Source organism: Carassius carassius, chromosome 12 (genome assembly GCF_963082965.1).
Source record: "Carassius carassius chromosome 12, fCarCar2.1, whole genome shotgun sequence".
NCBI lineage: Eukaryota > Metazoa > Chordata > Actinopteri > Cypriniformes > Cyprinidae > Carassius > Carassius carassius.
The window spans coordinates 709,187-735,188 of record NC_081766.1 but is presented as its reverse complement, the minus strand read 5'-3'; the positions used below and the strand labels follow the sequence as shown (position 1 = coordinate 735,188).

Sequence of the window (26,002 nt, the reverse complement as noted above, 5' to 3'; positions counted from 1 at the left end):
CGAGTGTGTGAGTTAGTGAGTGAGAGTATGTGAGTGTGTGAGTGAGCTTGTGTGTGAGGGAGTGAGTGAGTGTATGTGTGTGTGTGTGTGTGTGTGAGTGAGTGAGCTTGAGTGTGAGTGAGTGAGTGAGTGAGTGTGTGTGTGTGTGTGTGTGTGTGTGTGTGTGTGTGTGAGAGTGAGCTTGTGTGTGAGGGAGTGAGTGAGTGAGTGTGTGTGTTTGTTTGAGTGAGTGAGTGAGTGAGTGAGTGAGTGAGCATGTGTGTGTGAATGAGTAAGTGAGTGAGTGAGTGAGTGAGTGTGAGTGAGTGTGTGAGTTTGAGTGAATGAGCATGTGTGTGTGAGTGAGTGAGTGAGTGAGTGAGTGAGTCTGTCAGTGAGTGTGAGTGAGTGAGCATGTGTGTGTGTGTGAGTGAGTGAGTGAGTGAGTGAGTGAGTGTGAGTGAGTGAGTGAGCGAGTGTGTGAGGGAGTGAGTGAGTGAGTGTGTGTGTGTGAGTGAGTGAGCTTGAGTGTGAGTGAGTGAGTGTGTGTGTGTGTGTGTGTGAGTGAGCTTGTGTGTGAGGGAGTGAGTGAGTGAGTGTGTGTGTTTGAGTGAGTGAGTGAGTGAGCATGTGTGTGTGAGTGAGTGAGTGAGTGAGTGAGTGAGTGAGTGTGAGTGAGTGAGTGAGTGTGAGTGAGTGAGCATGTGTGTGTGAGTGAGTGAGTGAGTGAGTGAGTGAGCGTGTGTGTGAGTGAGTGAGTGAGTGAGTGAGCATGTGTGTGTGAGTGAGTGAGTGAGTGAGCGAGTGTGTGAGGGAGTGAGTGAGTGAGTGAGTGTGTGTGTGAGTGAGTGAGTGAGTGAGTGAGTGAGTGAGCATGTGAGCATGTGTGTGTGTGTGTGTGAGTGAGTGAGTGAGTGAGTGTGAGTGAGTGAGTGAGTGAGTGAGTGTGAGTGAGTGAGTGAGTGTGAGTGAGTGAGTGAGTTTGAGTGAGTGAGCATGTGTGTGTGTGTGAGTGAGTGAGTGAGTGAGTGTGAGTGAGTGAGCATGTGTGTGTGAGTGAGTGAGTGAGTGAGTGAGTGTGAGTGAGTGAGTGAGTGAGCGAGTGTGAGTTAGTGAGTGAGTGTGAGTGTGTGAGTGAGCTTGTGTGTGAGGGAGTGAGTGTGTGTGTGTGTGTGTGTGAGTGAGTGGGCTTGTGTCTTAGTGAGTGTGTGTGTGTGTGTGAGTGAGCTTGTGTGTGAGGGAGTGAGTGTGTGTGTGTGTGTGTGAGTGAGCTTGTGTGTGAGGGAGTGAGCATGTGTGTGTGAGTGAGTGAGTGAGTGAGTGTGAGTGAGTGAGTGAGTGTGTGAGTTTGAGTGTGAGTGAGTGAGTGAGCATGTGTGTGAGTGAGTGAGGGAGTAAGTGTGAGTGAGTGAGTGAGCGAGTGTGTGAGGGAGTGAGTGAGTGTGTGAGGGAGTGAGCGTATGTGTGAGTGAGTAAGTGAGTGAGTGTGAGTGAGTGAGTGAGTGTGTGAGTTTGAGTGAGTGAGTGAGTAAACATGTGTGTGTGAGTGAGTGAGTGAGTGAGTGAACATGTGTGTGTGAGTGAGTGAGTGAGTGAGTTTGAGTGAGTGTGTGAGTGGGTGAGTAAACATGTGTGAGTGAGTGAGTGAGTGAGTGAGTGAGTGAGTGAGCATGTGTGAGTGAGTGAGTGAGTGAGTGAGCATGTGTGTGTGAGTGAGTGAGTGAGTGAGTGTGAGTGAGTGTGTGAGTTCGAGTGAGTGAGCATGTGTGAGTGAGTGAGTGAGTGAGTGAGTGAGTGAGTGTGAGTGAGTGTGAGTGAGTGTGTGAGTTTGAGTGAGTGAGCATGTGTGCGAGTGAGTGAGTGAGTGAGTGAGTGAGTGAGTGTGAGTTAGTGAGCATGTGTGTGTGAGTGAGTGAGTGAGTGAGTGAGTGAGTGAGTGAGTGTGAGTGAGTGAGTGAGCGAGTGTGTGAGGGAATGAGTGAGTGAGTGTGTGAGCATGTGTGAGTGAGTGAGTGAGTGAGTGAGTGTGAGTGAGTGAGTGAGTGAGTGTGTGTGTGAGTTTGAGTGAGTGAGTGAATGTGTGTGTGAGTGAGTGAGTGAGTGAGTGAGTGTGTGTGAGTGAGTGAGTGAGTGAGTGAGGGAGTGAGTGTGTGTGTGTGTGAGGGAGTGAGTGAGTGAGTGCGTATGTGTGTGCGAGTGTGAGTGTGTGATTGAGCTTGAGTGAGTAAGTGTGTGTGTGTGTGTGTGTGTAAGTGTGGGAGTGAGTGGCTGAGTGAGTGAGTGAGTGAGCGTGTGAGAGTGTGGGTTTGTATGACTGTGTGTGTGAGACAGACACAAATAATTTCCACTGGAGGAAACGCACTGTGCTCGGAAGCTTATTTCACCTCCTACAGAATGCCTTGTGTACAAAACACTTACTAACACACATACACGCACACACACAGATCAGCACCAGGACTACTGACATATCAATATTCTTCAGTCCAGTCAGATTTAGTACTACAGTACTTTATGCATTACTGATTGTTTCAGAGCAGCTTAACATAAATTAAACAGTAAAGTATTACACATACACTCACTCACTCACTCCCTCACACACAAGCTCACTCACACCCTCACACACTCACACTCACTCACTAACTCACACACTCGCTCACTCACTCACTCACACTCACTCACTCACTCACTCACACACACATGCTCACTCACTCACTCACACTCACTCACTCACTCACTCACTCACACACACACACACATGCTCACTCACTCAGACTCACACACTCACTCACACTCACTCACACTCACTCACACTCACTCACTCACTCCCTCACACACAAGCTCACTCACACCCTCACACACTCACACTCACTCACTAACTCACACACTCGCTCACTCACTCACTCACACTCACTCACTCACTCACTCACACACACATGCTCACTCACTCACTCACACTCACTCACTCACTCACTCACTCACACACACACACACATGCTCACTCACTCAGACTCACACACTCACTCACACTCACTCACACTCACTCACACTCACTCACTCACTCACTCACTCACTCACTCACTCACTCACACACACATGCTCACTCACTCACTCACTCACTCACTCACACACACGCTCACTCACTCACTCACTCCCTCACACACTCGCTCACTCGCTCACTCACTCACTCACTCACTCACTCACTCACTCACTCACTCACTCACTCACTCACTCACACACACACACACACATGCTCGCTCACTCACTCACTCACTCACTCACACACACATGCTCACTCACTCAAACTCACACACTCACTCACACTCACTCACACTCACTCACTCACTCACTCACACACACATGCTCACTCACTCAAACTCACACACTCACTCACACTCACTCACACTCACTCACTCACTCACTCACTCCCTCACCATCTCACTCACTCACACACACACACACACACATGCTCACTCACTCACTCACTCACTCACTCACTCACTCACACACACACACACACATGCTCACTCACTCACTCACTCACACATGCTCACTCACTCACTCAAACTCACACACTCACTCACTCACTCACTCACTCACTCACACACACGCTCACTCACTCACTCACTCACTCACTCACTCACTCACTCACACACACATGCTCACTCACTCACACTCACTCCCTCACTCACTCACTCACTCACTCACACACACATGCTCACTCACTCAAACTCACACACTCACTCACACTCACTCACTCACTCACACACACATGCTCACTCACTCACTCACTCACTCACTCACACACACACACACACATGCTCACTCACTCACTCACTCACTCACTCACACATGCTCACTCACTCACTCAAACTCACACACTCACTCACTCACTCACTCACTCACTCAAACACACGCTCACTCACTCACTCACTCCCTCACACACTCGCTCACTCACTCACTCACTCACTCACTCACTCACTCACACACACATGCTCACTCACTCACACTCACTCACTCACTCACTCACTCCCTCACCATCTCACTCACTCACACACACACACACACACACATGCTCACTCACTCACTCACTCACTCACTCACACACACACACACATGCTCACTCACTCACTCACTCACTCACTCACTCACTCACTCACTCACTCACACATGCTCACTCACTCACTCAAACTCACACACTCACTCACTCACTCACTCACACACACGCTCACTCACTCACTCACTCACTCACACACACATGCTCACTCACTCACACTCACTCACTCACTCACTCACTCACTCACTCACTCACACACACATGCTCACTCACTCAAACTCACACACTCACTCACACTCACTCACTCACTCACTCACACACACACACATGCTCACTCACTCACTCACTCACTCACTCACTCACACACACACACACACATGCTCACTCACTCACTCACTCACTCACTCACACATGCTCACTAACTCACTCAAACTCACACACTCACTCACTCACTCACTCACTCAAACACACGCTCACTCACTCACTCACTCCCTCACACACTCGCTCACTCACTCACTCACTCACTCACTCACTCACTCACACACACATGCTCACTCACTCACACTCACTCACTCACTCACTCACTCACTCACTCACACACACATGCTCACTCACTCAAACTCACACACTCACACTCACTCACTCACTCACACTCACTCACTCACTCACTCACTCACTCACTCACTCACTCACTCACTCACTCACTCACTCACACACACATGCTCACTCACTCACACTCACTCAAACACACACACTCACTCCCTCACACACAAGCTTACTCACACACACACACACACACACACACTCACTCACTCACTCACACACACACACTCAAGCTCACTCACTCTCACACACACACTCACTCACTCACTCCCTCACACACTCGCTCACTCACTCACTCACTCACTCACACTCACTCACTCACTCACTCACTCACTCACTCACTCACACACACATGCTCACTCACTCAAACTCACACACTCACTCACACTCACTCACACTCACTCACTCACACTCACTCACTCACTCACTCACTCACTCACTCACACACACATGCTCACTCACACTCACTGATTGACTCACTCACTCACTCACTCACTCACACACACATGCTCACTCACTCAAACTCACACACTCACTCACACTCACTCACTCACTCACTCACTCACACACACATGCTCACTCACTCAAACTCACACACTCACACTCACTCACTCACTCACTCACTCACTCAAACACACACACACTCACTCACTCACTCCCTCACACACAAGCTCACTCACACACACACACACACACACACACACACACACACACACACACACTCACTCACTCACACTCAAGCTCACTCACTCACACACACACACACACACACACACACACACACACACACACACATACACTCACTCACTCACTCCCTCACACACAAGCTCACTCATTCACTCACTCACTCACTCAAACACACACTCTCACACACACACCTGTGGTCTGTCGTGGCTGCTGGAGTCTGTCTAATATGTCTGTCATTTGCATGTAAATGTGATTGTGTGTTGGCCCTCAGTACTCTCTCTCTCTCGCTGGGGCGAGGGGGGGGGGGGGGATTCCTGGGGACTCCTGGGTAATTAGTGGCTTCCTGCTCTCTGAATGAGTCCAGTGAGGAAGAGGAGGAGATCCGACAGCCTTCCTCTCCATCACTCAATCTCACTTCACCTCACTCTGATAGTCACCGCAGAATATTATATTCTTCATCAGCCTTGTTTTTAGTTCACATACTCAGTGTTTTTGTATGAAGGTTCCTCTCAATGATTCAAACCGGCGTCTAAAAGCACAAGAGAGAATCTGTGCACCATTGAGGCTTCTGAAATCGACTAGATGCTCATACTAAACATCATCTTCTGACCCGAAAGCCATGTGAATCGACTCCGCTCCATTAACAAACCTAATTTGATTGCATTTCTGCAGATGCACTTGAAGACGTTTTACCAGAATATTCATCTCTGAAGATCAAAAGCGGTGAAATCCATACTTTTTTTTGCTAATGAAGTCTCATCTGCAGTGTTATTTGTTTTTAGAGCCTCATTAACTGAATTAAGTGTTCTGCGTACAGTAAGAGCGCGTCTCGTCCCCCCCGCGGATGGAAAACATCCCTCCTGTTGTTGCGGGTCGCGCACAGAGACGTTTATTCTGTCAGAGAGACTGAAGGATGGCAGGAATTAAATCCTAACTTCAATCACATCAGCTAAAAATGACGTCCCGCGGGAAACACACTAATTGCGTTTGCTGCATTCATGACTGTGATGAGTGTTTGTGTCTCCGTTACGCTGAGAGAAAGTCAAGCAGGACAGAAACTACCCCGTTATATGAGAAAATAGTGTCCTTCGACTTCAATCTGATGATAAAAGCATCTTGAAGGAAAGGGGTCAGCAAAATCTGATTTTGAATAAATATTCAGAGCACCATCATAAAGTTTGTGGCTAGTACGATTCTTCTGCTCACTGAAGCTGCATTTTTTCGATCAAAAGTACAGTAAAAATTGTGAAATTAGAATTTTAAATAGCAGTTTTCTGTGCAAATCTCTGTTAAACTGTAATTTATTTCTGTGATGCACAGCTCAATTTTCAGCATTATTACTCCAGTCTTCAGTGTCTTATGATACATGACCATTCAAAAGTTTGGAGTAAAAATTTTTAATATATGTGTGTGTGTGTGTGTGTGTGTGTGTGTGTGAATATATATTCAAACATTCTTTTATTCAACAAAGATGCATTAAAATGATCAAAAGTGACAGTAAAGACATTTCTAATTTTACAAATATTTATGTTTCAAATAAATGCTGTTCTTTTGAAGTTTCTATTCATGTGTGACTCCTGAAAAATAAAATGTATCACAGTTTCCACAAAAATATTCAATAGCACAACTTAAAAATATTAAAGAAATATTAAATAAGGATTATTTTAAATGTATAATAAAATTTTTGTATTTGTATAAATATATATATATATTATATTCACATGAAATGAAAATTATTATATTTGAGAGATGCTGTCAGGCCTTCTTAATTTTTATATATTTCATTTAAATGAAAATATTTAATTATTCATATGAAATTTAAATATAAATGAATTGTAATCTAATGAAGGATTTGGGAAATTAAAATGTTATTTGAAATAAAAAAATTAAATACATTTAATATACATTTTTAAAATGAATAAAATTAAATAATAATTAAATTAATAAAAAATTTACTAATTCTAACTAAGCAGCAAATATTGCACGGAAATATTGAGCAGCACAACTGTGTTCAACATTGATAATAATCAGAAATGTTTCTTGAGCAGTAAATCATCATATTATTCTGATTTCTGAAGATCATGTGACACTGAAGACTGGAGGAATGATGCTGAAAATACAGCGGAGCATCACAGAAATACATTACACTTTAACACAGATTCACACAGAAAACAGCTGTTTTAAATTAGAATAATATTTCAGAATTTTTACTGTATTTTTGATCAAATAAAATTGCAGTGTTAGGGGGTCCATCTTTCAAAAACATTAACTAATCTTAATTACTACTATTATTTCTGTGTATATATATATGTAAAATAGATAATTTTATGACATCATGACTCATGTTTCTGGTCTTGCTATAAGTCATCTAAATATATGAATGTGATCCGCCAGTTTTCAGTTTCTTCATGATCTCTCTGGTCGTGTAGAATCTCCTGTCTGACTGGGAAACGAGTCACGTGATGCTGAATTAATTAACCGGCCTTCAGGTGCATTTCATGGCGTTACACAGCACCGCGGATAATGTCATTAAAATGTGTGTGAGAACGGCTGACTGTTCGCCGGCCAATTAGACAGAAAACAGAAAAGCCTTTCCTCCGAGTTTATGAAAGTTCTTCAGCTTTCTTTTTTGCGAGACAGACAGATGGAGTCGAGTTTTTTCCGTCCTCATTGTCAGAGTCAGACAAAAGCGGCCTGGCTCAATCGTTATTATTTTTCCTGCTCTTTTCTTGTGGGTTTTTTCCTCCTCGCCCGGCGAACTCTCACAGCGAGAGCGTTTTTGATTGGTGCCACAATGTGAGAATAGGCTTGTCTACATTGACATTTGAGAGGCGCCGCCGGGCCTTTTCTCGGGCTTTGACCTCGCCGGGTTTTATTAGCAAATGAGACCTGGAGGGTTTGAGTTTAAAGAGCGGCCCCTTCCTTCCCATTTCAGCCACATAATGATTTTCACAGGGTTCAGGACCTGAGTGAGAACAGAATAATGAGCGCCAGTCATTACTGGAAATTACAGCCGTCGCTTGCAGCGTTAGGGATGTAAAAGCCTGTCGACTTTGATGATTAGCGGCAGACACTGGGAGATTTCTGATCATTAGAGCTCAGATTAATCACATTTACTCCAGCACGCTCATTCAGTTCATTGTGAGTCAGGAATAGCTAACTTTATTATCAGCTGAAGAATTTAGTTAAAATAAATATGTACTCTACTGTTTCTTCTGCTCACCAGGGCTGCATTTATTACATCAGAAATACAGTAAAAATACTGAAATATTATTAAGTTTAAATGAGCTGATTTCTGTGGGAATCTATTTTAAAATTTAATTTATTGCGCTGATTCAGAGATGGAATAAATATTTCCTTTCCTTTTTTTTATTGTATATTTTTGTATAATTATTTTTATAACATATATAGAAATAATATAGATTTTAAATAATGATTTAAATGTGAAGTTTTCCTGTAAGTTTGATGAGGTCTATTTTTGGTAATATAGCTTCAAGTCAATTTGTTTATTTATTTAGTTTAATAAACAGAAATAAGACGTGTTTAGTTCATATTAATTTATTAAAATATATATTTTTTAATTTTGTTAATTTATTTTGATATTCACCATTAATTTATTAAATTAAATAATAAAAATATGTAATGTTATTAATATATTTATTCAACTAAATATTTATTTAAAATAAATAAAAATTGAAAAAATATATATTTTTAAAAGATTTTACATTTATTTGATTAATAGAAAGTTCAGAAGAACAGCATTTATCTGAAATAGAAATCTTTTGTACCATTATTAATGTCTTTATCATCACTTTTGATTCACGTTCATAGAATAATCCGTTCTGAACCGTCACAGCGCGAGGTTTTAATTTAATCCTCACTGTTCTCGTTAACGATCTGTGACATACGATGATACAGTGATATTTCTGGCTGCACTCTCTCACACATGTGGAGCTTCTCTTATAATAATGTAGTGTGATGCCCGGCTCGTCCAGACTCTGTTTAATTAGTGTGACGAGCTGCAGGTCGTGGCTTCACCTTGTGTTTTACACCAGCAGACTGTCACGCTCATTCATGTGAGGAACCCGCAGACAAGATCAGATTAAACTATGATACACACACACACACACACACACACACACACACACACACACACACACACACACAGTCACTCACACAGACACACACAGACACACACACACACACACACACACACACACACAGTCACTCACACAGTTCCACACACACACACACACACACACACACACACACACACACACACACACACACACACACACACACACACACACAGTCACTCACACAAACAGACACTCACACACACACACACACACAGTCACTCACACACACAGTCACTCACACACACAGACACTCACACACAGAGACACACACACACACACACACACACACACACACACACACACACACACACAGACACACACACACACACACACACACACACACACACAGTCACTCACACAGACACACACAGACACACACACACACACACACACACACACAACCACACAGTCACACACACACACACACACACACACACACACACACACACACACACACACACACACACTCACACACAGACACACACACACACACACACACACACACTCACACACAGACACACACACACACACACACACACACACACACAATACTAATTAAGGCTGTACAAGTATTGTTTATTGTTCGTTCATCTTGATTCATGTATTTAAATGTTAATTAAACCTTATTGTAAAGCATTAGCTTTAAAAGGTGTTTAACATTTACAGTAAAATGCTACAGTAAAACTTAATTGGTTTACTGTAAATTTATTTATTGTTTTTTATTTGCAAATTTACAGTAAAATTACATATAATGTGATTTTAAACATGTTATTCTTACTGTATGTAGTAATGAATATAAACAATAATTCAAAGTATTAATTAAAATCTACAATAGTATCTCATAGATACTAAAATAGCACTGTTAACAAAGGTTAATTAATGTAAAACACATATTGCTCATAGTAATGTTAACCAATGCGTTGACTAATGTTAATGAATACTGTACATTAGTGCATTAGTGTTGACGCATCTGTTGGCTGTGATTTGGAGTCATGTGATGTGTAGCGGGTCGTTAGGGTCATTAGAGCAGACTCTCATCCAATCAGACGCTGAGTTTGGCCTTCATCACACAGCACTAATTGGGCCGAAAGTATTGGATTGTGAAGGAGGAGACACACTCATTAGGATCTGCTGCTGGAGTCGTTAGGCTGAACTGATTGACGGAACGCTGATTAACACGGTTTAAAATCACCGCCTCTGTGCTGGAAGACCATTCAGAACTAATTAAACAACGTATGACATTGCTCACTATTCTTATTTCATTTTAAGCTTCAGAAGATATTTACGTTTTTTTCCTGAAAAGTACAGTTATGATCGCAGTTGTATAAGGTGGATGAGTTTGTTTCTTCATCAGGTTTGTAGAAATGTAGCATTGCATCAGTTTTTCATCAGTGGATGCTCTGCAGTGAATGGGTGCCGTCAGAATGAGAGTCTGATAAAAACATCACAATAATCCACAGCACTCCAGTCCATCAGTGAACATCTGGAGAAGACAAAAGATGAAACACATCCAGCATTAAGATGATTTTAACTCAAACACATAGAGTCTATAATCCATAATAACACTTCCTCCAGTGAAGAAGTGTTCTGGTCTGAATCAGGAGAGAAATCTGCACAGATCAAGCAGCGTTTAAACAGATCTAAACTAATCTGTGAGAGACAACAGGAGATGCACTTCTTCACTGGAGGAAGTGTTATGGAGCGCTGTGTGTGTGTGTGTGTGTGTAATGGTGAGTCTGTGTGTGTGTGTGTGTGTGTGTGTAATGGTGAGTCTGTGTGTGTGTGAGTGTGTAATGGTAAGTCAGTGTGTGTGTGTGTGTGTAATGGTGAGTCTGTGTGTGTGTGAGTGTGTAATGGTAAGTCAGTGTGTGTGTGTGTGTGTGTGTGTGTGTCTGTGTGTAATGGTGAGTCTGTGAGTGTGTGTGTGTGTGTGTATATCTGTGTGTAATGGTGAGTCTGTGTGTGTGTGTGTGTATCTGTGTGTAATTGTGAATAAGAATTTTACAATGAAACGTTACAGAAATGCAGAGAAAGTGAGATTTGGGGTTTGTCGTCCACAGGTTCTGCGTTCATGATGGTGAACTCGACGGCTCGGTTCTCGGGTCAGAAGGCTCTGCTCTTCACACCACAGCTCAAAGAGAACGACACACACTGCGTCATCTTTCAGTATTACCTGGCGGGACGAGAGGGAGGACGGCCTGGACATCTGAACGTCTACATCAAGGAGAACAACAGCCCGATGGGTTTGCCCGTGTGGAACACGTCTGGACCCGCTGGACGCAGCTGGACTCAGGTGGAGCTCGCCATCAGCACATACTGGCCCAACTTCTACCAGGTGAGATCCACCACACACACCTGAACAACTGGATGTTTGGAAACACTATTTGTAGATTATTTGAGAAGAAGAATTCAGTTAGAACGAGTGGAAAATGAGAAACGGATCAGTAGAATTTCTATTCAAAACATGCTATATTTGTGTATACAGTGATGTTTGAGAAGTTGTGTTGCAAAACAGATCTGAACTATAGGACCAGCAGGAAAACACCCTTACCTGAGAGAGAGAGAGAGAGAGAGAGAGAGAGAGAGAGACAGAGAGAGAGAGAGAGAGAGAGAGAGAGAGACAGAGAGAGAGAGAGACAGAGAGAGAGAGAGAGAGAGAGAGAGAGAGAGAGACAGAGAGAGAGAGAGAGAGAGAGAGAGAGACAGAGAGAGAGAGAGAGAGAGAGACAGAGAGAGAGAGAGACAGAGAGACAGAGAGAGAGAGAGAGACAGAGAGAGAGAGAGACAGAGAGAGAGAGAGAGAGAGAGAGAGAGAGACAGAGAGAGAGAGAGAGAGAGAGCGAGATAGCTACAGCTATCTTGGTCTGGCTGTGAAAACACTCGGTGAAAAGGCTCGGAGGGCTTTCTATGCTATAAAGTCACGATGTGGACACTTAAAATTACCCATTAAAACCTGGATAAAATTATATAATTCAATAATAAAACCGATTCTTTTATATGGATGTGAAATTTGGGGACCAGTACTAAATTTTAAAAATTGGGATAAAACATCAGTAGAAAAATTACAATTGGAAATTGGCAAAAATATTCTGGGGGTTGACAGAAAGACGTCCACTGCGGCCTGCAGGGCTGAGCTGGGCCTGTACCCGCTGAACATGGAGATCCAGAAGAGATGTGTTCAGTTCTGGCATCACCTCCATCAGTCTGACCCAGAGTCAGTGCAATATAAAGCCCTCCTCGCCAATGAAAGCTCAGCAGAACCTCATCCTCTGAACTCACTCGCTCTTCAACTCGTCCATCAACCCCAAACCTTTTATTAACCATATCCACAAACATCTAAAAGTCACTCATGATCAAGCACTAAAAGCACATTTTGCCCTCCAGAATAAACTGCAATGTTACTCGGCCCTCAATAGAACCACTAAATTGGCCAGTTATCTATTTATTAAACATTTTAAAGAAAGACAAATCCTCTCCAAATACAGATGAAGTGAGCATGATCTAGAGATAGAGAGAGGAAGACAGAGAGAGAGCAGAGGATCTGTAGACACTGTGACCTACAGCACATCGAGGATGAGGAACACTTTCTGCTCTTCTGCTCTAAATACACCAGTATAAGAGAAACCTTTCTGCCCAGGTTTGAAATCTTAATTCCATCATTCTCTGAACTGAGCGACACTGACAAAATGTTCTTCTTACTGGGAGAAGATGATAGTACAGCTGCACTAGCGGCTAAATATGTGTTAGCTATTCACAACGCCAGAGTCAGCTAATTCTCTAGAGAGACCGACTGGATTTATCTATTTATTTATATTTACTATGCTACATATGGCATGATCTGTACATATATGTTTTGTTTGTTTGTTTTATTACTTATATATAATATGTTGATGCTTTGGCAACATTGTGTTTCACAGTCATGCTAATAAAGCTCATTTGAATTTGAATTTGAGAGACAGAGAGAGAGAGAGAGGGGGGAGGGGGGGGGGGCGTCGGCTGTGATGGCACACATGCTGGTCATTAGCGAGCGTCTCTCATGGGTGCTGAAGGAGACCCGTGTTAATTGGTGGAACGAGCCCCGGTGACCCGGCGCAGAGGAAGCGTGTTTGGGTAAATTACTCCATTAGAGCGGCGCTGAGGAGCGGGCGAGCGAGGTGATGACGAGGCCCGGCATGATTAGGAGACACAGCTCCAGAACCTGCTATACGTGATCATTTCATCTCTACAGATTCATCCTGACAGCTGGAGAAGATTCATGAACCAGATCAATGATTCTGCCAGATTATTCACTTTTGATGGCATTAGCTGCAGTCAATTAAAATTAATTTACCTATTTACTAAAATGGCGTTCCAAACCTAGTGGTCACATCTTTTAAAAAACACTTAATATTCAATAATATTATTGATTTGACTGATCAAATAATCAGATGAGAACAAAACTTAAGTGAATTGATCTGAATAATGTAGTTATTCAGCTGAAATTGAATTTGGTTCATATTGATGTAATACTAGTATTGACAATATTATTGAATCAACATTGAACTGAATAAATAATAAATAAATAAAGTATATGATTTATATATTTATATTTATTTGTATTTATATTATATATTTCAAATATATATTTTTTTATTTTTTGCTAAAATGTGTTTTAAAATATATTTGTGAAAATATATTTTCTTTTGTCCATTTTTGTATATCTTGAAATATATTGAAAAAATATATTTTGCCTTCCATATATTTCAATTTGCATTTAGCCTAAATATCGAAGTCTGCTGTAAGATTGGAAATTCATTTTTTGTCCCTGAAATACATTTTGAAACTACTGTAAACATATTTCCATATATATATATATATATATTTTTTTTTTATTGATCTTGCCAGGTGTACTTTTTATTTATTATTTATTTTTGGAATTAATTTGTATTTTTTATCTCTCTATTTATTTTAATATTTCCATGCATTTATGATTACTTCTGCTATTATTACTTTATTATGACTTATGTGAATCTTTGCTTCATGGATTTTTATTATAATGTAAATTTTATGTGTTTGCACTCTAAAAAAGGGCGTTACAAATGATCCTTTGCTGAAATTCAAAACAGAATCATTTTAACATTAGAAACAAAGCTGCTGAGGCAGAAAAAATCCATGCAACCCTGATCTGACCTGAAGTTCCTCATTCACAAGCACAAACACACACGTAACCCTCAGATTAACACACAGCGAGCGTGTAGTGAGGACCACGGTAAACGGAGACTGTCCGGCTGTGGTTTTAACCTCAGCAGCCTGAAATACGTTCCTTCACTGGTGTTCATGAAAACATCCAGCACATTTGTCAGGAAGACTAACCCACACAGCATTCCGGCTTTGGGAGCGGTTGAACATGCACATATCTGACATGGATGAGTATAACGGGCCGCAGGAGCCGCCCATGTGTTGGCGCCTGTATTTCCTTTCTATTCTAAGAGATATTTCCATCCCATCTGCATTTAGGAATGATCTCAGATGTTGCTCGATTAGCTCAACGGGTGATGTTTGATCTCTAACTAGCATGTGTTATTAAGGCTCTTGAAAGGATTCCACATGCATCGCTCTGTGTGATAAGAATAGAGCGAATGTGTATCTAATTAGTGACGTCAGGATAATTATAGGTTGCTTTAATTGCACAGTATCGTAAGTGATCGTCCAAATGAAACCACCTGGTGCTTTGGACATTATTTTGTAATTACAGGCTGGATTTGATGTTTTTCACACTAGAAGGACTCAGTTGAAGCCACCATGCTAATTGATGCGATCAGGTCACGGATCAGAACTTTTAATCAATTGTGACAGGCGTTTCGTTTTATGCATTCTGCATCTGTCCCGTTCAGACGTCCTCGTGAGCATTTATTTCCTTTGACTCCTGGAACAGTGGCTTTACTGGTTAGTTCAGATTTAAGTGCCACTGGATGTCTTTAGTCCTGAAATGCTAATTATAAGTCATGTGTAATGTTATTAGCGCAATGAGAAGTTTGTTTACCTCTCGACATGCTCGTTCTGAAAAAATAAAGCTTTATATGAGAGTTATTGGGGACTGCTGTATGTCGAGCCAGAGTCAGAAAGAAGATCCTGTTGTTTTAAACTATAAAGAGTCAGTCACCTTTGTTTCAAGTGGTTTATATGAGAGCTAAAACACTACCCTGAGCCTTCACATTCTCTTCATCAGACAAGATAATAATGAGACTCGTCTAAGCACTGCTTTCTCCTGTGAAACAAAGCTCATCTCGCTTCTCATCTCATCTCATCCTCTACTCTTGCCTCATCTCAGCTTTCATCTCGTCTTCTCTTGAATTTATTTGTCTCATTTCATCTCGTCATTCATCTTGTCTCATCTCGTTTCATCTCGTCTCATCTCGTTTCATCTCGTCTCATCTCATTTCTTCTCGTCTCATCTCGTTTCGTCTTGTCTCGTCTCGTCTTCTCTTGAATGTATTTGTCTCATCTCATCTCATCTCATCTCGTCTGTTTCGTCTCATTCACTACTCTTGTCTCATCTCGTTTCATCTCGTCTCATCTCGTTTCATCTCGTTTCATCTCGTCTCGTCTTGTTTCATCTCGTCTCATTTCTTCTCATCTCGTCTCATTTCGTCTCATCTTGTCTCATTTCGTCTCATCTCGTCTCATCTCGTCTAGGGTTGTAACGATACGCGTATTCGTATTGAACCGTTCAGTACGAGGCTTTTGGTTCGGTACTCGGTACGCATTATGGACCGAACGGTTCGTTGGACTAATTAATTATATTTGGAAAATAAAAAAAATGTTGAAATATAATGATATGCGTTCAACAAGGTAGCCCAATAACCCAAACGACGTAACAGGCAACGCCCCTGACACCCCCGAAGAAGAAATAAACACCAACTTATATGTTTATGTTAGGCTACTCAGTCAGGCGCTCGCTCACTCAGTAATACACGCTGAAGGCGCGTTGCAAAATGGCCAATGCGTTTAACAGGGAATCCAAAGTGCACCCAAACACCAGACCTGTTGGTTATTGGAGGATCTTCTATTTCTGGTCTGTTAAACGCATAAGCCATTTTGCAACGAGCCTTCAGCGCGTACTGAGTGAGCGAGCGCCTTACTCTGTAGTGCAGTGATCCTCACTATTTTTTTCACAAGAGCCACATTGGCAGAGCAAAATCAAAAGGCGAGCCACTTTTACGACAACATACTAAGTCACCTTTGCAAATGTGCATTTCTACATATAAATTGGACATCCCACAAAAAAGAAATAACATGGCCAATACATTTTAGTTTAAGAACAGATTTACTGTAATAGTGGGATGAGTGAAAGCTGGCATGCATGTCAAACAAAATGCCCCCAAAAGAAAAAAAAATCTCTATGTTTTCAGTGCTGATGCATTCATGTAACATTTAAGGGCACCTAAAAGCTGTCACAACGAACCGGCAAAATTAATGATTATGTAAATTTAAAATATAGCAGAAGACATTTAATTTTTTTTATGTCTGTCGGCTAGAAAGATGCTGACTCGTGATCTTCGCAGTAGTGAACGCACCTGAGAGAAATGCACATTTCATACGGGAGGGAGAGCAGTCTGTTTTCTTTCGTTTTGAATTGTTTTGTTTAAAAGTAGACATTTCAATCTTTATATATAGCCTATTTGTCGGGTCTGTGAGGCAAGTAGGCTATACGCTGAGTTTCGGTTCATTCATGAGACAAACTCCAGGTTCACACCGGCTCCTTCGTATCGTGGTTATCTATTCTCTATTTACTTCTTATTAAATCCAGACAATTGGTTGATGAAACCTTGATTAAAATTAAGATACAATTAATACAAAACGAAAACAAATTTAAAGACAGGCTTTGTGCTTTCTGTTTGAGGTCTCAGTGAAAGTTTTAAAGCAGTCTTAGTGCGACTTATATTGATAGGCTACACCTGTATGAATTCTCATTTTACTTTTTGAACTCCATTATTGAGCCGAGTTTTGCTTGAAAATAGTCTATGCAATAGTCTATGCATGTTGATGACTATGCAAGACTAATGGATTCAGGGTCAGGCTTGAATGAGCATGCTTCAGACTCGTGGTGTGAGCAGAGCGAAATTGGAGCGGGAAATGCGACGCTCCGTCCACCGTCCTTTTGAAATTGCTGCTCTGCGCTCTGTCCAAGATCCGCCCGCTCGCGCTCCCCGCTCGCTCCCGCCTCACATGCTCTGAAGGCAAGTGGCAGTGTGATACTGTAAGCTACTATGCGAGCCGCCAGTTATAGCTTGACGAGCCGTGCAATGAGTAACTGTGCTGTAGTGGAAAACGTAGGTTTTAAGAACATGCTTAATGTAATTGAGCCCCGTTACAATATTCCTTCACGAGCTCATTTCAGACAGACCGTAATTCCTGCTTTGTTCCAAAAAACATAAGCCCTATAGAGAACCAATTGAGTAAAAACACACTCAATATAAAGAGTTATAGAGTTCCATATAAAAAGTTACATATTTGTATTTGTTCATAACTAATATAACATTTTCATTTTTTTTATAAGGAGCTGTTTTTGTTTTATACAGTATGCTGCTAAGAAAACACCATAGAAGATGGGTAAAGAATAGCTCCATCATTGTTCAATGTAAAAAAAAAACATACTTTGTTAGTTTTAATAAATAAAACATTTTTATAAAAATCAAGGAAATTTATCTGCTAATTTTTTCTTTTTGTTGTATCTAAAACGTACCGAACCGAACCGTGACACCAGTGTATTGTATCGAACCGAACCGTGAATTTTGTGAACCGTTACACCCCTAATCTCGTCTCATCTCGTTTCATCTCATCTCATCTCGTCTCATTTCGTCTCATTTCGTCTCATCTCGTCTCATCTTGTTTCATCTCGTCTCATCTCGTCTCATCTCATTTCATTTAGTCTCATCTAGTCTCATCTCATCTCAACATATTTCATCTCGTCTCATCTCGTTTCATCTCGTCTCATCTCGTCTCATCTCATTTCATTTAGTCTCATCTAGTCTCATCTCATCTCAACATGTTTCATCTCGTCTCATCTCGTCTGTTTCATCTCATTCACTACTCTTGTCTCATCTCAGCTTTTGTCTAGTCTTCTCTTGAATCTCTAGATTCATCTCATCTCGTCCCATCTCATCTCTTCTCATCTAGTCTCATCTCTTGATATTATCGTATCAAACTTTATCTCTTCTATTATATCATCTCAGCTCATCTCTCCTCCTCTTTTATTTTATCTTATTTTGTCTCATCTTCTTCATAATTGTCTTATATTAGCTTCCTCATTCATGTTCTATAATAGCTTATCTCAGTCTTGTCTCATCTTGTCTCAACATGTCTCATCTCTTCTCTACTTCTCTGTTCTAGTCTCATCTCAGCTCTCATCTAGTCACACCTCTGCATCTCGTCTCATTCTCTTTCTTATCTTCTTGTCTCATGTTGTCTCATTCCATCTCTTCTCAGCTGGTTTAGTTTCTTGTCTCACCTCTCAACTCGCCTCTTCTCTTCTTATCTCCATTACTTTCCTAGTTGCATCTCATCTATTTTCCTATGTTTCATCAAATCTCATTAAACTCTTCTCCTCTAGTCTTATTTCTTGACTCATCTCATCTCATCAAACTTTGTCTCATCTCTGTCTCGTTCAGGCCTGTGATTGAGGTGAGAGTCTGCCGATGGCAGGGTTAAAGTGATGTAGCAGCTGCTGTGTGTGTGTTTGTGTGTGTGTGTGTGTGTGTGTGTGTGTGTGTGTGTGTGTGTGTGAGAGAGAGAGAGCTGGCAGTGCTGTGTGATATTATGGTCTGTCTGGAGAACCGCACCCAGCTCCTGAAGAAGCCATTCATTCCTGTTGCTCATCTGTGCTCGTGTCCTCAGGAGAATCCTGTCCCTCTGACTGCTCCAATTGGACAGTCAAACATCTCTGTTTATGTTTCTTTGGGGATCACAATGACTTCTGGTCAATTAAAACATACTTTTATCCACATCCAATTACACTAAAGTCCCTTAAAATAGAATAACTTCATAAACTCATTCTAACATAAGTCTAAACTCGTTTCAGAAGAAGTCACTCTTCTTCATGCAGTGAACATAATTGAGTCCATATATGACTTGAAATGGCCTAGATTAGTCATAATGATCACTCTGTCATTATTTCCTCGCCCTCATGACGTTCCAGACCTGTAAGACTTTCTTCATTAAAACACTTCAGCTGTTTTAAGTTCCAAACAACATTGGAGCCCATTGAGTTTCATTGTATAGACCGAAAACGTTCTTCAAAGCATCTTCCTTTGTGCTTCACAGACGAAAGTAAGTCTTACAGGTTTGGAATGACGTCAGGGAGAGTAAACGATAAAGTCTTAAATAACATAATTAGTTTCTTTTTTTTTTATTTTAATAACTCAAGTATGGTTTTCATCATGAACATAGACAAAGAAGCTGGCATGGCATTAAAAACAAACCGATGACTGTCCAATTTAGTGTGAATTTGTCTTTTAAAACAATTATGGCGAAACCAAAAACGCAACTTTTTGGCATCAGCAGCTGATCTCAAACATATTTCAGTGTATATTTAATTTGATCTCTTTAATCACGTCATATTCGCGGTCAACAGCTGGCTCAGGTCAGTGTGACCGTGATGTTCCCCTGCATCTCAGCACCAGCTCAAGGGACGCCTGTCACATCACACACACAATATGCATCATAATAGCAACCTTAGCAGAGAGCAGGCATCCCAGAATCCTTCACTCGGCACTCTTTAGCCCTGAACCCCAGAGTCCGGCTGTCGAGTTGAATTGTTTGGCTGTATAAACGAAGTCTGAAGTGAGCAGATTTAGCACATGCTGCTGCAGCACCTCGCTGATAGAGCCGTGATTTACCGCGTCTATAAACGCCGCCATCTGACAGACAGCCGATTCACCGTGAGCACCCTTGGAGCCCGCTGATTTAATAAGTTTGGTGCAATAACTAAAGCCAAATGGTGTTTTAATGAGCGCTAATGACCAGTGTGAATGGTGCTTTCCTCATCTTCTCATAGCATTGTGTAAAGCCTCACCTCCTCGAACCCTGTGGGACTCCAGCGTGTGACATTTTGGGAGCATGTCCATTTATCACTGTGCTTATGAGCTTTCTCTTTCCTCCACAGATCGTCTTTGAAGCGGTGACCTCGGGGCAGCGTGGCTTGCTGGCCATCAAGGACGTCGTCCTCCAGGGCCATCAGTGCAGTAAGACCCGACTCTGTCGTAAAAACACCCTCATCGCCCGCTCCTTGGCCTTTTCCTGCCACCCTCCAAATATCAATATCGTCTGTCTTTCTCCAGGCATTGAAGTCGAGCCATAAAAGAGAGAGTAATAAAGAAAACAAAAGACTGAAAAGAGAAGGGAAGAAGACGATAAAGCTTTCATGTAATGCTGGAGAGATATCGGAGTATAAAAGAGACGCTGTTAGCAGAATGAATGGAGGAGGATGGAAAGGGTCAAGTGGGATTCTGCTGTCTACTTAGGCAACGTTCTTATTAGGCAGCATCATGTGACACTGAACACTGATGCTGAATTAATATTTTACTATACGTTCACATGGAGAACTGCTATTTTAAATGATACTAATATTTCACAATATTACTGTTTTTACTGTATTTTTGAGCCTATAAATGCAGTATTACTGAGCAGAAGAGATTCAGTCTTAATTATTCCTAATTTAGGCATATACATAAAATTATGATTTAGTTTAAGTTTTATTATGATGCTTTTCATTATTGAATTAAACAAGCTGAAAATTCAGCTTTGCATCACAGGAATAAATTACATTTCAAAATATGTTAAAATAGGAAAATTAAATTAAATTAAATTAAATTAAATTAAATTAAATTAAATTAAATTAAATTAAATTAAATTAAATTAAATTAAATTAAATTAAATTAAATTAAATAAGTGAAATAAAATTGAAATAAATAAAATTGTTTTTTTTTAATTGCCAGGTCGGAACTGATTACATGTAATCAGATTACAAAAAAATAAAATGCTTGTAATCAGATTACAGTTACTTTATTTACTAATTGTTACTAATTGCTCATAGATAATTTACTGCCGGTGTGTAAATAATATAATACAATATTTATTGTACTAAAGTCAACTAAGTGACTTTAAGCTTTAAACAAGAAAAAATACCTATCAATGCGGTAAAAACAAAATAGATTTAACCCTTGCACTGTGCTGAAAACCCTCCACTTAATTCGGCTTTTTAACCGTCCCTTTCAAAATCATTATGCTATATAATCACCAAATATTGGATTAAATCTTTTGATTATTTTCTTTAGAATTTAGCACAACATTATTTCTGGATAATTTTAGCAATATTCACTCAAAAACTGATCAGCTCAGATCAAAGAGGCCTTAAAAAACACAATACTTGATCTCATTTTGCTTCTCAAGTAAATGCATCTTGACTTAAAAAAAAATGTTTATACTCGTACTGGAAATCTTTTAACATACAGTATGTCCCCTGCCAACAAGTTCAGCTATTTGCACTTAGTGTAAATCAACACTGATTAATATTTAAGACATAATGTGCATCATAGAATATATATCTGCATGTAACGCTAGTAACACATGCAGAGATAAACTGGCTAATCAGAGGTCAATATCAACATGTTTGCAGAGTTGATGATGGATTTGTGAAGGATGATTGTGTTGAAGCTCTGATGAGAGCAGATGGCACAGCATTGCTCTCTGACAGCGGGGGTCTCGCTATCATCACAGCACAAAGAAACGCTTCTTTAGCGATCAGAGACAGAAGATGGAGGTGGCTGCGCTTCAGATGCGCTGCTGAAATATTGAAGAGCCCGGGGAAGAATGGAGACAGGCTCTGATTGAATTAGCAGTGTTTCCGCGGATCAATTCAAGGTCACGGCGGCCCGCGAGAGGACCCAGTCAAATATTAGACATCATAACCTGATTTAAATGAGCTTTCATCTCACAGATGCGTTTGGTTTTAAATGCATATTGACCCAGATATGAGTGCGCTTTGTAGCAGACTAATGAGAACTCGCTGTTCAATCAATAGAGTTAAGGTTAGAGTTTTAGGGGAATATTATTAGCTGAGCGTAGATTAAATGAGAAACCAATAATGATTTTTGTATTACACTCGTTCTGAAAAACAAGGAGGTCGAGAGGGAGATATTGATATCAGTAATAAAACATCTTTGGCGCAGTTGAAGAGATCGAGGTTAAAACCTAATAAATGAATCAGTGTGTGTGCTGATTTACAGTAAAAAAAAAGTTTTAAATTAATGAGAAGAGCAGCTCAGATCATCTGATGAGGAATATTTGGATCCTGTGGAGGTCTCTGACTTCTGATCCTGAAATCTGAGCAGAGTTTGAGATCTCATCTGAAACTTAAACACCTGAAAATCACCGCCATCTTTTTGCTGTTTTTGGAAACACTTTTGTGTTTTATTAAAGATTAGAGTCTCGGTGGAACAAAAAAAAATATATATATATATATTTTTTTTTTTAATACTTGTTTTACGTATAAGGTGTATTCATATTGTGAAAAACGTACTAAAGAAAGATAAAATAAATAAATAAAAATAAATATAATATTTAAATATATATATAATATTTATTAGGTAAATAATTATTATGTAAATATAGAATATATAAATAATTAATATAAAAAAAAATTGACAAAGAAAACATTTTTGTTTTATTTTTATTTTTTCTTGTTTTATGGGTGCACTATACTAAATTTGGTGACGTCTGTGCTTAACAAAAAAATTGTATTTCATAAAAATAAATTAATAAACATAAATAAAAAAACATAACTAGAAAATAAAATTATTATTTTTGGAAAACAAGTTTTAATGCCTTTTGCAATTTTGCGATTTAGCTAATTATATCTTATTAACTTGTAGAGTAGTAAATCATCATATTATTGTGATTTCTGAAGATCATGTGACACTGAAGACTGGAGGAATGATGCTGAAAATACAGCGGAGCATCACAGAAATACATTACACTTTAACACAGATTCACACAGAAAACAGATGATTTACATAAGAATAATATTTCACAATATTACAGTTTTTGTTGTATTTTACAGCATTTGCTGTATTATGCCAACCCTAAAAAACAAGATACAGAACTACCAAATTAACCTGTAAGTGTGATTGCATCATATAATAATAGTGTTCATCATCTGTTTGATTACATCTTTATTTGATTTTTCTGGACACTTCTGCCATATACACATAAGCTGACAGTCACCACTGATAAGCGACTACTAAATATTGTAGAAACGTAATTTATTGTAAAGCTACTTTAGGCAAAGGATTTGTATAGTGAAATGCACTATATAAATAAACTTGAATTATTTGTGATCAAATAAATGCAGGCTTGGTGAGCAGAAGAGACTTCTTTAAAACGCATTTGAAATCTTTCTGTGTGTCTGGTGGTGTGTTTAGCGTGTGCATTAACCGCTCGTCTGTGTTTCTCCAGTGGACACGCCACACTTCCTTCATATCAAAGGCGTGGAGGTGAACGCTGGACAGTCGGCTACTTTCCACTGCACCGTCAACGGAGAACGGAGAGAGAACTTCAACCTCTGGCTGCAGGTCAGACACAGCTAACTGCAGTAGTCTTTTCATTGATGATGATGATGATGATGATGAAGATGTGTCTGAACGTCCCGCAGCAGAGCAGCTCATTAAACCCAGAGGCTCGTTTAATTTCTTCTCTGTGGTTTAAATCACACACAGGAGCTCTGATTGGTCCTCTGATGGTTTGATTAGTCAGTTTTTACTTGTGTAGATATATGCATAAAACAAAGTAAAACACAAGAAATAAATGCAAAAAAATAAATAAAAGGTCTTATTGAGTTTTGCATTTTAGGTAAATTATTTCAATATTTCATTTAATTATATATATTAAAAAAATATTTTTTGGAATTGTAATACTGTTAATAACTTAATAGTTTAGTATAACAGTTTTGCATTTAGTTCCTTGTGTTACTTGCTGTTTCTTTATTTGTAAACTATATTTGTGAAATTGACTTAATTTCTGATTGATAAATTTGTATGTAAAATCTTAACCATGAAGCTTATTTAAATAACTATTTTTGTTTGTGTTTTGAATTTCATGACAATTAACACTTTTAAACCTGGTTCTGGATGTCAGGGTTTCCCAAATAAATAACAAATAAGATTTAATAAAAAATAACTTCAATATAATAATAAGATTATTGGAATATTTATTACAAGAAAATACTATTTCAGATTTTCTCATTCAAAATTACACAGTTAAGTCAATTATACTGTAAATCCCATTTCTTTGAAATTAATTGTAAAATTTACAAGAATTTCTAAAAAGTGAAATTCTTCAATAACATTTTTTTTAATGTTCTGCAGATAAAAAATGAAAAAAAAAATTGTCTTAAATTTTGAAATAGATAAATAAATATTTATATATTTAAATTTAATTTAATTAAAATTTATTTTAATATTTATATATATATATATACAGTCTTCCAGTGTGGTTTGAATCCGAGCAGCTGAGAACAAACTAGTTTAGTTTAGTGTGAGTTATGTTTGTTGTTTGCTAGTGTTCTCTCAGCTCCGCAGTTTGTCACTTAAACAGACAAACAAACAAACAAACAAACAAACAAACAAACACGTCCTCATTAACAGAGGAAAGAGATCCAGACATTAAGAGCAGAGTCTCTGATGACAGTAATGAAGAAATATCACTGACGAACAAATGGCCTCCATCTGCCTGCTGAACCTCCTGACAGCTGGAGGAACCACACACACACACGCATGAGTGTGTGTGTGTGTGTGTGTCTCTATGTGAGAGAGAGAGAGAGAGAGAGAGAGAGAGATTGTGTGTGTGTGTGTGTGTGTGAGAGAGAGTGAGAGAGTGTATGTGTGTGTGTGTGTGTGTGAGAGAGAGAGAATGTATATTTTATTTGTCCTTTCTAAGTAACTCCTCACTGCTCTTCTACTCTCTCTCTCTCTCTCTCTCTCTCTCTGTCTCTCTCTCTCCCTGTCTCTCTCTCTCTCTGTCTCTCTCTCTGTTCTGCAGGGAATCGGCGGTCAGGAAGCTCCCATGAAAGCAACCAAACCGTGGAATAACCAGCGATTTATCGGCATGTTTGATGTAGTGAACACAACCAAACAGGACTCAGGCCGTTACAGATGCATCGTCCACTCGAACACAGGGGTGGGAGTGTCCAACTACGGAGAGCTGACCATCAAACGTGAGTCACACACACACATGCACACACTCACGCACACACTCATGCGCTCACACACACTCACACTCACGCACACACACACACGCTCACACACACACACACACACTCATGCGCACACACGCTCACATTCACACGCACACTCACACACATGAGCACACACGCTCACACTCACGCGCACACACACGCTCACACTCACACGCACACACACGCTCACACTCACGCGCACACATTCACACGCACACTCACACACATGAGCACACACGCTCACACTCACGCGCACACACACGCTCACAC

The 26,002-nt window shown here is 40.1% G+C and overlaps 1 protein-coding gene across 2 annotated transcripts in view; it reads left to right on the top strand.

Moving 5' to 3' along the window:
- LOC132154396 (receptor-type tyrosine-protein phosphatase mu-like) overlaps positions 1–26,002 on the top strand; it is a 186,365-nt gene that overhangs the window by 51,022 nt on the left and 109,341 nt on the right. For both annotated transcript variants that reach the window (XM_059562927.1, XM_059562926.1), the window contains exons 3-6: positions 11,523–11,797; positions 20,606–20,684; positions 23,956–24,071; positions 25,537–25,711. In XM_059562927.1, coding sequence (XP_059418910.1) covers positions 11,523–11,797; positions 20,606–20,684; positions 23,956–24,071; positions 25,537–25,711 — 645 coding nt within the window. The remainder of the gene's footprint in view (positions 1–11,522; positions 11,798–20,605; positions 20,685–23,955; positions 24,072–25,536; positions 25,712–26,002) is intronic.